At 39.2% G+C, this 12,938-nt stretch overlaps 1 protein-coding gene across 5 annotated transcripts in view; it reads left to right on the top strand.

Annotated features, from left to right (window-relative positions):
• AMPD3 (adenosine monophosphate deaminase 3) overlaps positions 1 to 12,938 on the top strand; it is a 35,841-nt gene that overhangs the window by 9,509 nt on the left and 13,394 nt on the right. For all 5 annotated transcript variants that reach the window (XM_038139696.1, XM_038139694.1, XM_038139693.1 and 2 more), the window contains exons 6-9: positions 2,237 to 2,366; positions 10,607 to 10,801; positions 11,049 to 11,180; positions 12,082 to 12,245. In XM_038139696.1, coding sequence (XP_037995624.1) covers positions 2,237 to 2,366; positions 10,607 to 10,801; positions 11,049 to 11,180; positions 12,082 to 12,245 — 621 coding nt within the window. The remainder of the gene's footprint in view (positions 1 to 2,236; positions 2,367 to 10,606; positions 10,802 to 11,048; positions 11,181 to 12,081; positions 12,246 to 12,938) is intronic.

Genomic DNA, 12,938 nt, shown 5'->3' with positions numbered 1-12,938 from the left:
AAAAGGGGCTGACAGAAAAACATCAAGGAATTGGCCAAATATTTCCATTCAAGTCAAATCTGACCCAAACTTCTTGAAGCATGGGAACTGAAACTTAATTTTTTTTTTCAATTTTGTTTTTGCTTATGCTGAACCTGAGGTTTTTGAACAGTTGTCCTAAGTTCCTTCATGTCTGTTCTGCTCTGGCTGCTTGAAGAGAAACCCTGCATATGCAGAGCATACAGATCAGCAACATAAATATTCAGTCTGATTTGTTCCAGATGTTAATTAACTGCTCATATGCTGCAAAACTGACCCATGTATGCACAATCAAAAGAAGTCCAAACTTTCCCAGAACCACCAAATTCTGTGAAGTCTCTAAAAACTAGAAATGGAACAACTATAGTACAGCTTTAGTCAGTGCCACTCATGACAAAGCAATGTCCTTGCCTAGCGCATGATGAAAGCATGTGCATCCAGTTTTAAGTTTACTTCCTAGCTGAGGATTGGAAACAGCCCATCTCTCATGGCCCCAACACCAGGAAAGGAAAAGAATCCACTCTAGGATGGAACTAAGCAGGAACCTGAACTGCTCTTCTGAGCTATTTGCCCTGTGTGCCAGCACTGCATTGCTGGTCCTCCTGCCTGGGAGAGCTCACCACTGACACTGTGCCCAGTTAGCCCCACCTGGTGCATTCTTTCCTCTGTCTGTCTGTCTCGCAGCTGTGTCAGTCTGTGCCTCGTGCAGTGACAGTGGCAGAACAAGCCTGGCCCATTCCCTAAGCCCTTTCTCAGGAGCCAGCTCCTGTGCCTCTGCCAGCCTTATCAGCTCCAAATCAGTGCCAGCTTGAGCAGGCTTTGGTTACAGTCAGCAATGGGCAAATGCATTCCAGTTACAGGGTGTTATATGCCCAGACAGACAATGAAAAGTTAAAAGGATGAGGAGGAAAACCAGAAACAAGAGTCATGTTGAAGGCCCTTGTGCAGTTTGCACTTAAACCTTAGACCTCACAGTTGTAACAGCAAGCCCTAAGCAAGAAGGGCTGTGGTAGGACAAGTTAGAACACACAGCACCATGGTGAATGGAGGTCAGTCACCTGCTCCTTTCACTAATTCACAGTAAGCTTTTGCAGGCTCATCCACACTCTCTAATAAATGTGCAGAACCCGAAAGAAAAAGATCTTTCCCATAATCCTGTTGCATAAGCTCTTCTTTTGGTATTGTTTCACTGTTTTCAGCAAGTGCTTTCCTGTCATTTATGCCCATCACATGTGGGGCTGCTCAGAGATCAGGAGCCACTGTTCTTTAATCTTTGCTGCTGGTAAAGTGACGAAATCTCACCCCTACTCCTCAGGCTCATGGTCTTTTGGATAACAGCATGACCCAACAGACTTCCTGCAATGGGCAAACAGGTCTTGATTAGTATTGGGTTCTTTGAGACTGGGTTTGAAACAGGCTTCCAAAACCATAATGGGATTTGTGTTCTATTGAGGAGAGATCGGCAACAATAAAGCAGGAAAAAGAAGGCTATTACATTAACAGTGCTACCAAAATATTGTGGAGTCAATAAGAATTGACAGATGGTGAAGAGAAAAACCATGCCATTGGTTAAAAATAGATGGAGAAACATGACAGAAGATGAAAGTGAAGATGGAGCTCTGAGTAGGCAAGCAGGACCAAAAAAAGCATATTTTCTATAAAGGGCACAAGAAATTATTTTGGAAAAAAGTATTTCTACACAACATATATGTTCTCAAGGCATGAAAGATGAAAGCATATTGGATCTTATCTTGGCTTCTCACATTAAATTGAAAAAGCAAATAAATTTGGAGGATTTAAAAAAAATTTCATAATTAGTAAGGCTGGATGACAAGATATTTCTGTTATATATGAGAAGATTGTTCTATTGGAGGTACCATTTTAGAGAAGTTGCAATTGATATCCATTTGATTATAGGTTTCATGCTTTGGTCATTATTGTTAAAAGGACTGCAGTTTATGCACAGGTATAGTGATGAATACTTGGACAAGTTGAAGGACGTAACATGGTTATGTAGGGTTCTGTTTGAGATTTCACTAATAACTTTGGTCTGAAATTTGCTTACATATTTGTTAACCAGTAGGATAAAAAGAATGGATTTGTCTTGGACCTCATAAAACACCCCAACTTTGTTTTTACTGTGAAAACTTTGATGTTCTTTTTGAATTTGAAATACAACATTTTAAGTTACAGTTCATTTTTGTGTTTTCTGTTACAGAAAAACATATTGTCATCGGAGGCTTAACTTTTTAGAATCTAAATTTAGCTTACACGAGATGTTAAATGAGATGTCAGAGTTTAAAGAACTGAAGAGTAATCCCCATCGAGACTTTTATAATGTGAGAAAGGTAAGTGTGAGAAGGATTAAAGGCATGACACTGTTTTTAGTAGGAGTTCCAGCAGTTTTGCTTTTCTTATTGGAAGTGTAGATGATATGCACGAAATAGTGTGTGCATACCTCTCAACTGAATTAAGTTATTTTAAGAATGGTAATGTTTTTCTACATGGGAGCTCTCCAGGAAAATTAACTTGAATGTGCGTGGGTTAATTGGATTATGCTAAACTAATTTGTTTACTTATTCAGAATCAAAGGGACTTAATTGTGTGTAGATTGCTTTAAAAGAGTGAAACAGAGTTAATCAAATGAAGCTCACATGCATAATGAATAAAAATATCCTTATGGAGGTTTAATTAATTTTAATGAACTCAAAGACATTCAAGTGCATTTTTCTGCTTTCATGTAGGTACATCCTACTAGACTGTAGTAGGAACAGCTGTATAGATTTTAGATTATAATTTCATTTCATATTGAAAAGAGATGTTTAAATACATGTCAAAATACCTCCCACAGAAACTAAACTGAGGGTTCATGCTGCCATCAGTATCTCGTAAAAAAAAATCTCTGATATATTAAGTAAAAAGATCATCTGAGTTGGCTCCCTCTGAGATACACCTGGCTATAATTAGGAGACAGGTAGGGGAATCAAGGAGCTGATTTAATTTCCTGACACATTCCCACCCAAGGGAGCTGCGTTCTCTTCAAAGCATGGAAGCAAGAGTATTAGGCTGCTTCATTTGCTTCCCTTTCCTGAAGTGGAGAGGAAGTTACTGGAGTTACTGCTTCATTTTGATAGGTGAGATTTCTTCACAATTGTTGCTGGTGGTTTTAACCACTTTGGGTCCATTTTGCATTGTTTCTCTATGCAACTGGAAGAGGTAATCCTCTATTTTGTTAACTTCAGGGTTTACTAATTCTTCTCCTTACATTTTGGTTGGCACTAGTTCATAAAAAAGTCCTCTTGGCTTTTCCCCCTAATGCCCAGTGTGTTTGCTGGCTAGTGTTGTGGTAATAAACCGTGCCAGTGTCCATCACAAGGGTGGAAGCAGATGAGTTGTCAGGTAAGTTCTTATGGATTTCACCCTTCTGACTGTTAAATGGATGCATGGGAGACGTGTCAGCTAATTCACTCAAGTGGCAGAGACTCAGCTCCCAGCCTGACAGTTTTCTTGCATAACCCTGGAAAGACATTTGCTACGTGCCACATTCAGAGAAAACACTTCAGTAGCTGACAGAGACTTTAATAATGAAACACATGGCGACTGAGACATGCAGAGGTGTGGATCAGGTAACTACCACAATCAGTTTGATTAGTGAGAAGTTGTAATTAACAGGATTGTACTTGCTAAGTTCAGCTTTTGATCTAGAGCCAAATGTTCAGTGTCTCTGGACATATCTCAATTATTTTTTAATTACCTGATGTTGAATAAGCCACTCTACAAAAGGATTCTTATTGTTCAAAAGCTCAAAATGTGCGTTGCTTCCCCTCTGGCAATGAGCACACTCCAGAGGGCAGGAACCAGTCTGCTCTGCTCTGCCAGAGACCATTCCTACTGCCAGGTACTGCTTGAAAATTCCTGCTGCACACAGTTCATCTTGCTTAAAGTATTTTTATGAAGCAAGTTCACAAGTAGTATTTTTCTGAAGCACTCTGGAAAGTAAACTGCATTGTAGACACAATTCCTGTAAGGCCCCAGATTATCTTGTTTTCCCTGTGTCTTGCTAACCCCAGTAATGTTTGGAACTGTAACTTCCCTGGACTGCTTCCTTGCTAGTAACAGTATCAGCAGTGAAACATTTGAAAGCCACACTTCTCAGCTGTGGTTGTGATATTTTATGAAAATCCCTTGGCTAGGATTTTCTTCTTCTGAGAAGCTGAAGGGCCTCAGCTTCAAGTGTAAATAATTTGTTATTTGTTACTGTGGAATGCAGCAGGTGCTTCCTCTATTGGTCAATGTGAGATGTTTCTACTTGGTGGCCAATCGAGGAGGCAGCAGCTCTCGGACTCTCTGAGAGTCACAGAACTTTGTTATTAATTCTTTTCTATTCTTATCTCACTTTCTGATGATTCTTTTCTCTCTATTCTTTATAGTATAGTTATAGTGTAGTATTTTTTAATGTAATATATATCATAATATAATAAACTAACTTTCTAAAATAGAGTCAAAATCTCTCCTTCCCTTCACCAAGTCCTAACTACCCAGAAGACCCACAACAATACTCAGCTTATGTTTTCAGGATGTCTCTCTGTTAAGTCAATCCTAACAAGTGCTTACTCTTCTCAAGGAAAGGAAGGAAGAGGATTCACCCTCCCAAAGGCTGTTGGTGAAGTTGTGTATCACATCCCTGAGAGACAAGTGTGGAGGTCCTGGTATAATCTGCTTATATGAAAGAGCCAAAGTAATGGATGGAAAATGCCAAAATTAGAACAGATATGAATGGAGTGGCAAGGCCAGTCAGTGAACGTGTACTGCTGCATTTAGAAAGGTGCAGTAGAAGGCTGGCCAGGATTAATTGCTAGCATGACAACCAAACATTACTGGCTTTCCCCTACCTCCTGCCCCCTTCCCCGCTTTTTTCCTGATTTAACAGGAGTTTTCCTTCAATGAGATAATTTATTCTTAAAAGCCCAGGATAAGGCTTATCTTAAATAAGGGATATGCATGTTTATATCTTGCATATTGAACTTAATTGGAATGCAGCCCAAGATATGTTTTGCATAGTTTTGCAAGCTGGACCTGGAAAATTGCCCTTTACTAAGGACACAGGTATTTCTGTAGACAGACAAGAACCCACAGGTGGTGAGACAGCATGGCTGGCTCCCCTTGGCTCTCCACAGGAGGTGAACAGCTGTCTGTGAGGAAAACACTAACTTTAGAGGAGACTCTTGAGTCTGTCATCAGCAGGATTCCTCACGGCCTCCAGCTGATGCACAGCAAAGTGTAGGCAACACACATTTCCCACATAACACTGTCTGCATGAAGAACGAAATTAAGGAACAAGAGTTTAGCTCTATGGTACACAAACTCAGAACTGAGTTTTAACCTTGGTATACCAGGGTGTCTTGTCCTTTACGTGAGGTTTGTTTAAGAAGGGCTTCCTGGAGATGCCTCAGATAATTCAGAGCAAGCACTTTTTTTTTTTTTTTTTTTTTTTTTTTTTTTTTTTTTTGGTGAAGCCAAGAGATTTTTTTACCTAACATTATTTGCTACCTTTGTAATGGATATCCATGTACTGAATTGGCAGGTGTCCTTCACTGCACTGTCCTTCACAGTTTCTAAAGATGAAAAAATCACAGCCTGAGCCTCTCTGGATACTCTTTCTTTCTGTAGCCACCATTTCAGTGTGTCAGCAAACCAGGCCTGAGTATATGTCCTAGCAGTGACTTTTGCACATCACATTCTCCATCAAAGGCTCACTAGTGCAAGTGCCCAACCTCGTGTGGGGAGCTGTGCATGGGAGAATGCAGTTTCTGCATTTACAGCCCTGCAGAATGCTCTGCTGCAATACTGCTCCTGTGACATCCATTGGATGAGGGGTTGCAACTGAATTTTTATTTTTTTAATTATTGCTTAGACAAGGAGGAAGTAAATTCTAGCTGGTTTTTATGACCACAGAGTTGAAATACCACTGGTTGTACTTTTAAGAAGGAAAGTTAGAGTGCAGTTAAATGCTACTAAATCCTACAGATCCCAAAAAATACTGAATGAAATTAGCAGATGTCTGCTTTTTAAACATTTGATTACAAGCCTTGTGAGTGAATGGTGAGCCTATACCTCAACCTCTCTGAGCTTTGATTCATTCTAAGTTTGCTTTTTTTTTTGGTTTCTTTTCTTTCCCCCAGTAGCTACTTAACTGACTTTGGTGATGAAATAGTTTCATCATATGAACTAAAATGACAGCGAATGTGAAGACTTAGGGGTTAACATCAGATCCAAAGGGAATGTCCCTTCAGCATGACATGGAATGGTGCTTTGCCACTGTTAGCTGGCAGCAGAGCTGGCTGTTGTGCTTTCGGAGCTCTGAGTGCTCCTTCTCCCCTCCTGCCTTGCAGAGATGCTGAGACAAATTCTTGTCTCTACCCTAAGTCTTGCAAGTGAGCACAAAATACGATCAGGTGTAAAGGCATCAATTATTATAATGCAAAATTTCTGCTGAGACCATAAAGAAAGCTTTTCCTCTCTTCTTTCTTTCAGTAATTAAAAGAACAGAACAGGAGATTTTCTCTTCACAGCAGAGTATTTCTGTATTTGTGCAAATACAAACACTTGGGTTGGATTCTGCAGCCAGACAAGAAGCTGGATATGCAGGGATCCTCTTCTCATCTCTCCTGGTTTCTGGGTTGCTGTGCATGGCATAAATATGAATTAGACAAGCTCCCAAGGAGTTCTGCACAGCTCTAGGGACTATTTCTGCTGCCAGGAGCATTCCTGCATCCCCCGAGGACAGAGTGTTTAGTGCCTCTGCCTCTCATGCCTGTTAAAGAACTGCAAGGAGAAAATCAATCCCACTGTATAAAGCTTTGCCTCCTATCAGAAAAGCTGATGCAGTATGAATGTATTGACGAGCAAGGAATCTAGCAGTGGGATGAGGAATGATTTCCCTTCTATTCAGCACTGAAGTAAAGCCTGCAGAGGATTCAGTGTCCAGTCCATGCGGCCCATAGCTATTGGGTTAGAAGTATTTACAAATGAAAGTGTACGTGTTTAGAAAATGTGGCAGTTTACAGCTGTGGATTCTACTAATCCATGCCCTGAAAAAGTTCAGTGTTAGTAAAAGGGCTGGCCTTGGCATTTCTTTTTGCTGTATTTATCACTTATCACTCTGAATCTAGCTCATATGCCAAATTCAGTGCAGCACTGTCTGTGATATGCACAGACAAGCATCCATAAAACAGATCTGAGATGGAGGCTTTGTGGAGATCTGACCGGCAGTGGAAGGAAAGAGAAGGAATGCAGGAAGAAAAGGGAGGAGGCAGAGTACTTGAGGGAGGCTGGTCCTGGTTAGATGTGGAGGGCAATGAGAACTCCTTCAAGCTGTAAGTTGTACAGAGTAGGAATCTGCAGAAAAAGGAAGCCTGGCTTTGTTACATGGAGAATTGCTGAGTGAAGGGAATTCTACCATCCTTTAAGTGCAAGGAAGCTGATGTCCACCATCACTTGAATGATGGAATTACAAGAATTTCCCCTTTATGTAAACAACTGTTTCCATTTGCTACAAGGGTGAGTTCACTGAAGGTAAAATACTGTGTTCCAAGACAGGCTTCTGTCAGTCATTCTGTTTTTCTTTCCATTGAAGAATAATGTGACCTTGAGTGAAAGGTTTTCTGCTGGGGGAGGGGACAATAAGCAGTGCTACAGGAAATCTGGTTAAAGGAATGCAGCCGGGGTTTTTTTCCACTAAGGAGAAACTGGGCTGGAATGGCACTATAATGAATTTGAAAATGCAAGGAGAATGTTTGCAAGTAGAAAAAAATAAACCTTGTGGTGGGGGTGTGTTACTCATGGTCCAGAAAAGCATCAGCTTATTTTATGTATTGTATGACAAACAGAATAGTAACATCTTAAATTGGGAGTGGCTTTGTCTTTTTGTTTTGGGGGGAGAAGGAGGAAAAGGGTGTATTTGTTACCCTTGTATGAATTCAGTAGAAGCCTTTCATAATAAATACCAATAAAACTAGTAACAATATTTTAGTGTGATAACATTTCACATAATAATAACAACAATAATGACAATAACCTGCCTAACCCAATCAGCCCACTTAAGCTCTGCCTAAGGATTCTGTGTTCAGATACTTCATTTAGGTAGGATTGCACCCTGCAGGGTAAAAATGTACAAGAGCATACACACTAACTAACTATGTGCTAGGGTAGCTCAAAGCTCAAGTCCTTAAAACCGTCCAAAAAGTTGCATTTATGGTAAAAAACAGTAAAGAAGAAAAGCTGTGTGATACTCTTTAAAGTTAGACTTGAGTCTTTTACGACTTTTTGTTACTGAAGTTGCTGCTTGCTTAAAGGTCAGATTATACTGGGTAGTAAAAAAAACGTAGCTAAAGTAGTGAATATTGTCTGGAAAAAGAATGAAGGAGATTCCAGAAAAGTCTCTTAACTTTTGGCAGATATGTACATTTGGGTTGAAGGAAGAGGAAGAGGTAAAAAAAAAAAAAAAAAAAGTAATATATAAAGGCAGATCTTTGTTCTCAGAATAAACCTACTGTGGTTAGCTCAGCTCTAGGGCTGTGTGTGATGTGTTTGTGGGGACTGGAGAAGACGTCACAGGAGCTCACTGTACAGCAAAGGCACACTCCAGAGAATTATTTCTCAACAGGAAGCAGGATTTTAAAATGTGCAATGTGATCTTTGTACACAAGCAAACAAAATAAACAAAAAGCCTCCTTGCTTTCCATCCTTGTCCTCCCAACAGCAGTGAATTCATGCTGATTTACATAAGGAGGAAGTGCTGTGTCTTGTTTTGTTCTGACTTTTTTCAAGACTCATTAATTCCAGTAGCTGAGCCACTACTGGAACCACTGCATTCTGAAATTCAATAAACTACACTTTTTCAGGGTCCCTACATCTGTATTCTCTGTTTATGACTTGATTTTCATTAGCTTTTAGAGCCTGGTAACTGCTGCTCACTATCCTATACAAGTTGACCAAGCCTAGTAGTATTTCACTGTTCCAGGAAGAGTTTACAGTAAACAACATTAGTGCCTAACCCGGAGAATGTTTATTAACCTGAGTAAGCACATGTATAAAATGCACTTGGGCTCAAATATCTATACAAGTACTCTGAGGAGAGTGAGAATACACTGTGTGGAGGTGTGTTTACTGTTTATACACATCGTTTCCTATGCATTAATAATGTACTTTATGTTCTGTAGTTTGAGACAGCAATATATTTCTTGCTTTTTCCTTTAGCTTTAATGTGTCTGGTATATTTAAATTAGGCAGTGATTTACAATTAAGTGTTTAGGATTCAGTTTTATGTCCTGGTCTTTATTTATGCTACTGACATTCACAGGGAGAATCTGCAACAACTTGTGTATATATAACATGCAAATAAAATGACTCCAGGTACCAAGTGAAGCAGTGGCATTCCTGTGGCCTGGATGTCATGGCATAAACCCAGGTTTACACTGCAGGAGGGTGGCTTATTCATGTGCTCTGTGATGTGTTTCCTGCTGATCCTTAAAAGCAGATAAGGATGTTGATTAGTTCTGTTGGCAGAATGGGAAACTGCAGAGTCACTGCACAAAGGGGAGTCTGTTGGGCTCACTTTGTTCATGTCCATGTTTGCAGTTTCCTGGACAGAGAAGTCCTGCATGAGAATCCTTTCAGACATTTAGGTTCAGTGGCTCATTATAGCTGGCTTATCAGAGTACTTGGTTTATTTGAGAAGTTGTTTTAGTGTTAACTAAGGAGTGACACAGGGAAAGCTTACATGACAACCAACCCCCAGATCTTGTGAGTTGTTTCTTTGGTTTGTGTTCCAATAGAGGCTGCTCAGGTAGCAGTGCAAGCTTCTGAGCAAAAGCAAAGAAGTCCTGTGGAAATAATTTATTTCTTGTCAATACTTTTTTTTTCAACAAAACCTGAAGGAGTACTCTCAGCCCTTCTGTGAATTTGCACTTCCCTTAGTGTGTGAAGAGATCTAAGAAAAAGATCTGAACAGTCTGTCACCATTATGAGTTGCTGTATTATAATTAAACTTGGAAAAAATGGTGACAAAAATCTCAGATGTATATTCTTCAGTACTAGTGACCCAAGACATTTCATATGGTTGAAATACCAATGAAAAAATGAATTCTGCTTTTGAAAATGGCTAAGAATTCCAAGTCCCTTCAGTCAGTGAGGATAGTTATAACCGCAGTCTATAACTACAGAGGCATTGTTGATTCATTAACGAAGTAAAAGGATACCAAGGGGTCAGAGTGTCCTTTAAGGAAGTATCAAGTTTAATCTGAACGCAGGGTCAGTGATTAGCACTTAGAATGTATCTTGTTGAAAATGTTCCTGTTTAAATAGGAAACTACTAATTGAGGGCTACTTTACTTACAGTTCTGCTTATTGAATAATTCAACCAAATTCAAAATCTCAGGGTTCTGAAACATTTTGATTTGCTTAGGCACTAATCCATTTGCTGCTTAAGGAATATTTTAGAAGGCTTTACTGTTGTCAGTGACATAGATACTTTGCTAATTAAGTCTATGTAGATGGATGATAAGCATAAATAACCTTTTGATTTCAGGTTGACACTCATATCCATGCTGCTGCCTGCATGAACCAGAAGCACTTATTGAGGTTTATTAAGCACACCTACCAAACAGAGCCCGACAGGATTGTTGCAGAGAAAAAAGGCAAGAAGATGACTTTAAAGCAAGTCTTCGAAAGCCTTCACATGGACCCCTATGACCTCACTGTAGACTCTTTAGATGTCCATGCAGTAAGTCTAGTGAAATGACAAAACAAATGGGAAAAAGCTACATTTTCCAAGTGTAAAATACTAGTTCCTACAATGTTTGCATAATAACTTACTAAATCATAATTTGACTTCATGCATTACAGTGCACGTTTGAAAGAAGTTATCACAGGTTTTTTCTTTTTTGTGCCTTTTAATGCTGGGCAATTTAATTTATGAACTATTGTGTGTTCTTAAAACTACAGTTATTTGGGTTTTTTTCCTCCTCCAGGGACGTCAAACATTCCATCGATTTGACAAATTCAATTCCAAGTACAATCCAGTTGGTGCCAGTGAGCTGAGGGACTTGTATTTGAAGACTGAGAACTATATTGGTGGTGAATATTTTGCTCGAATGGTCAAGGTAAATAAGTTTCAAGCTTTTCCAGCTGTAGAGAAATGAAGGTTTGTAATAGATTTGTGGTGTTATAATTGCATACAGACCTAACACTATGGTTAAGTGATTCCAAATATTGGGCTTGCCCCAGCAATTCTTCAGAGGAAAACCTCTGTTAAGCCAGCTCCTGCTGCTTTCTGAACAGTTTTATGAGGTAGAAACATACACATAGACTGTGTATGAGTTCAAAGATGAGTTGTGGGTGGTTTTAAACTGATGGAGAGCACCTGAGGATCAATTCACTGGTTTAGTATTTTGTTAGGAGTTGGCTACTGGTAGTTGCTAGGGAAGGAGGAGCTACAGAAGTGCCTCTGCATAAATCTGCATCTGCACATGCATGCAACAGGCTTCAAATTAATTTCTTAGAACAAAAAAATTAGTAATTTTTGTGATGTAGTAGATGGTCAGCTCTTCTTGAGTATACAGAAGTATTGTCTAAAATTATTTGCTGTAAAACTGCTTGCTAACACAGCTTGTGGGTCAGATTTTCCATTGTTCTGTGTATTTTATGTAGACGTTTGCTGTAGTTTAAATAGTCTAATTCTGATTTATCTATCTTAAAAGTAGGTCTCACAGAGGTGTTAGTAATGACTGCAGAAGAACAGTGTCCTCCAAAAGGAGGTGTTAGAGTTATTCCCAGTTATATGTACAGTTAAGTTACACTCACATGATATTTGAGCTAGCTTGCTAGTAGAGTATTTAGATGCCTAAAATGAAACAATGGATTGAAAGGCAAGAGATTCCCTTTATCTTTGAAGGGTGCCAATACAGTTATGTCTGCTCTGAGGAAAATGCAATGATAAATATATTTCTAGCTGTAAATGATCTCAGTGTCCATATTAAAGCAAATATATTTATTACTTACTAGGAAGTAGCCCGTGAACTAGAAGAAAGTAAGTACCAGTACACAGAACCCCGCTTATCCATTTATGGACGGTCTCCAGATGAATGGCTGAACTTGGCAAAATGGTTCATTAAGCATAAAGTTTATTCCCCTAATATGCGCTGGATAATTCAGGTTCCCAGAATCTAGTAAGTAATCAGGAGCTCTTGGTAATCTTAATAGTTTGAAATCATACCACTGACTTAATTTCTGATAATATTTAGATGGCTTATTAGCTGTCCTGTAGTTCTATTTATAAGCAATAGCTTGGGAGATTTATTTTTGACCATTGGTGCAGTTTTCCTGACAGTCTGGGGGTGTAAGACAGGAGATGGGGATTGAATCTACTCTTTATGAAGCTATTCAAAACTGCTGTGAATTATTTGTAAGTCTGAAGACATTGAAACCAAAAATTAAGCTGCATTCCAAGGCCAATTAAAATACAATTTAGTAATAAGAATAAATCAACTCTTGAATTCCATGAAGGAGTAGAAAACGCTCTGTCAAACTGTTATCATCAAGATTAGTGACTAAATGACAGTGAACTTGGAAACAACCCAGATTGATGATTTCCAAACTTAAATCCTTGTCAGTTCTTCTTAGTTTTTAAGCATCCTTTGGGATTTTATTTCTTTGTTTTAAACACTGTATGTTGTAATACAAAGTCTCCCCTGATAATTTTGTCAGACTTAATAGCTGAGCTTCGTGTTTTGAAATGTCAGAGTTGGGGTATGAGGAGAGAAGGAGCTATCACAGTCACATATATCCCCCCCCACCAGAGTATGCTTTTCACTGGGAGAAAGTTTCTCTCCTTCAATTTCTTACATAGCAATTTCTGACAT

This window comes from Motacilla alba, chromosome 5 (assembly GCF_015832195.1).
Source record: "Motacilla alba alba isolate MOTALB_02 chromosome 5, Motacilla_alba_V1.0_pri, whole genome shotgun sequence".
NCBI lineage: Eukaryota > Metazoa > Chordata > Aves > Passeriformes > Motacillidae > Motacilla > Motacilla alba.
This window is presented reverse-complemented; position numbering and strand designations above follow the sequence as displayed.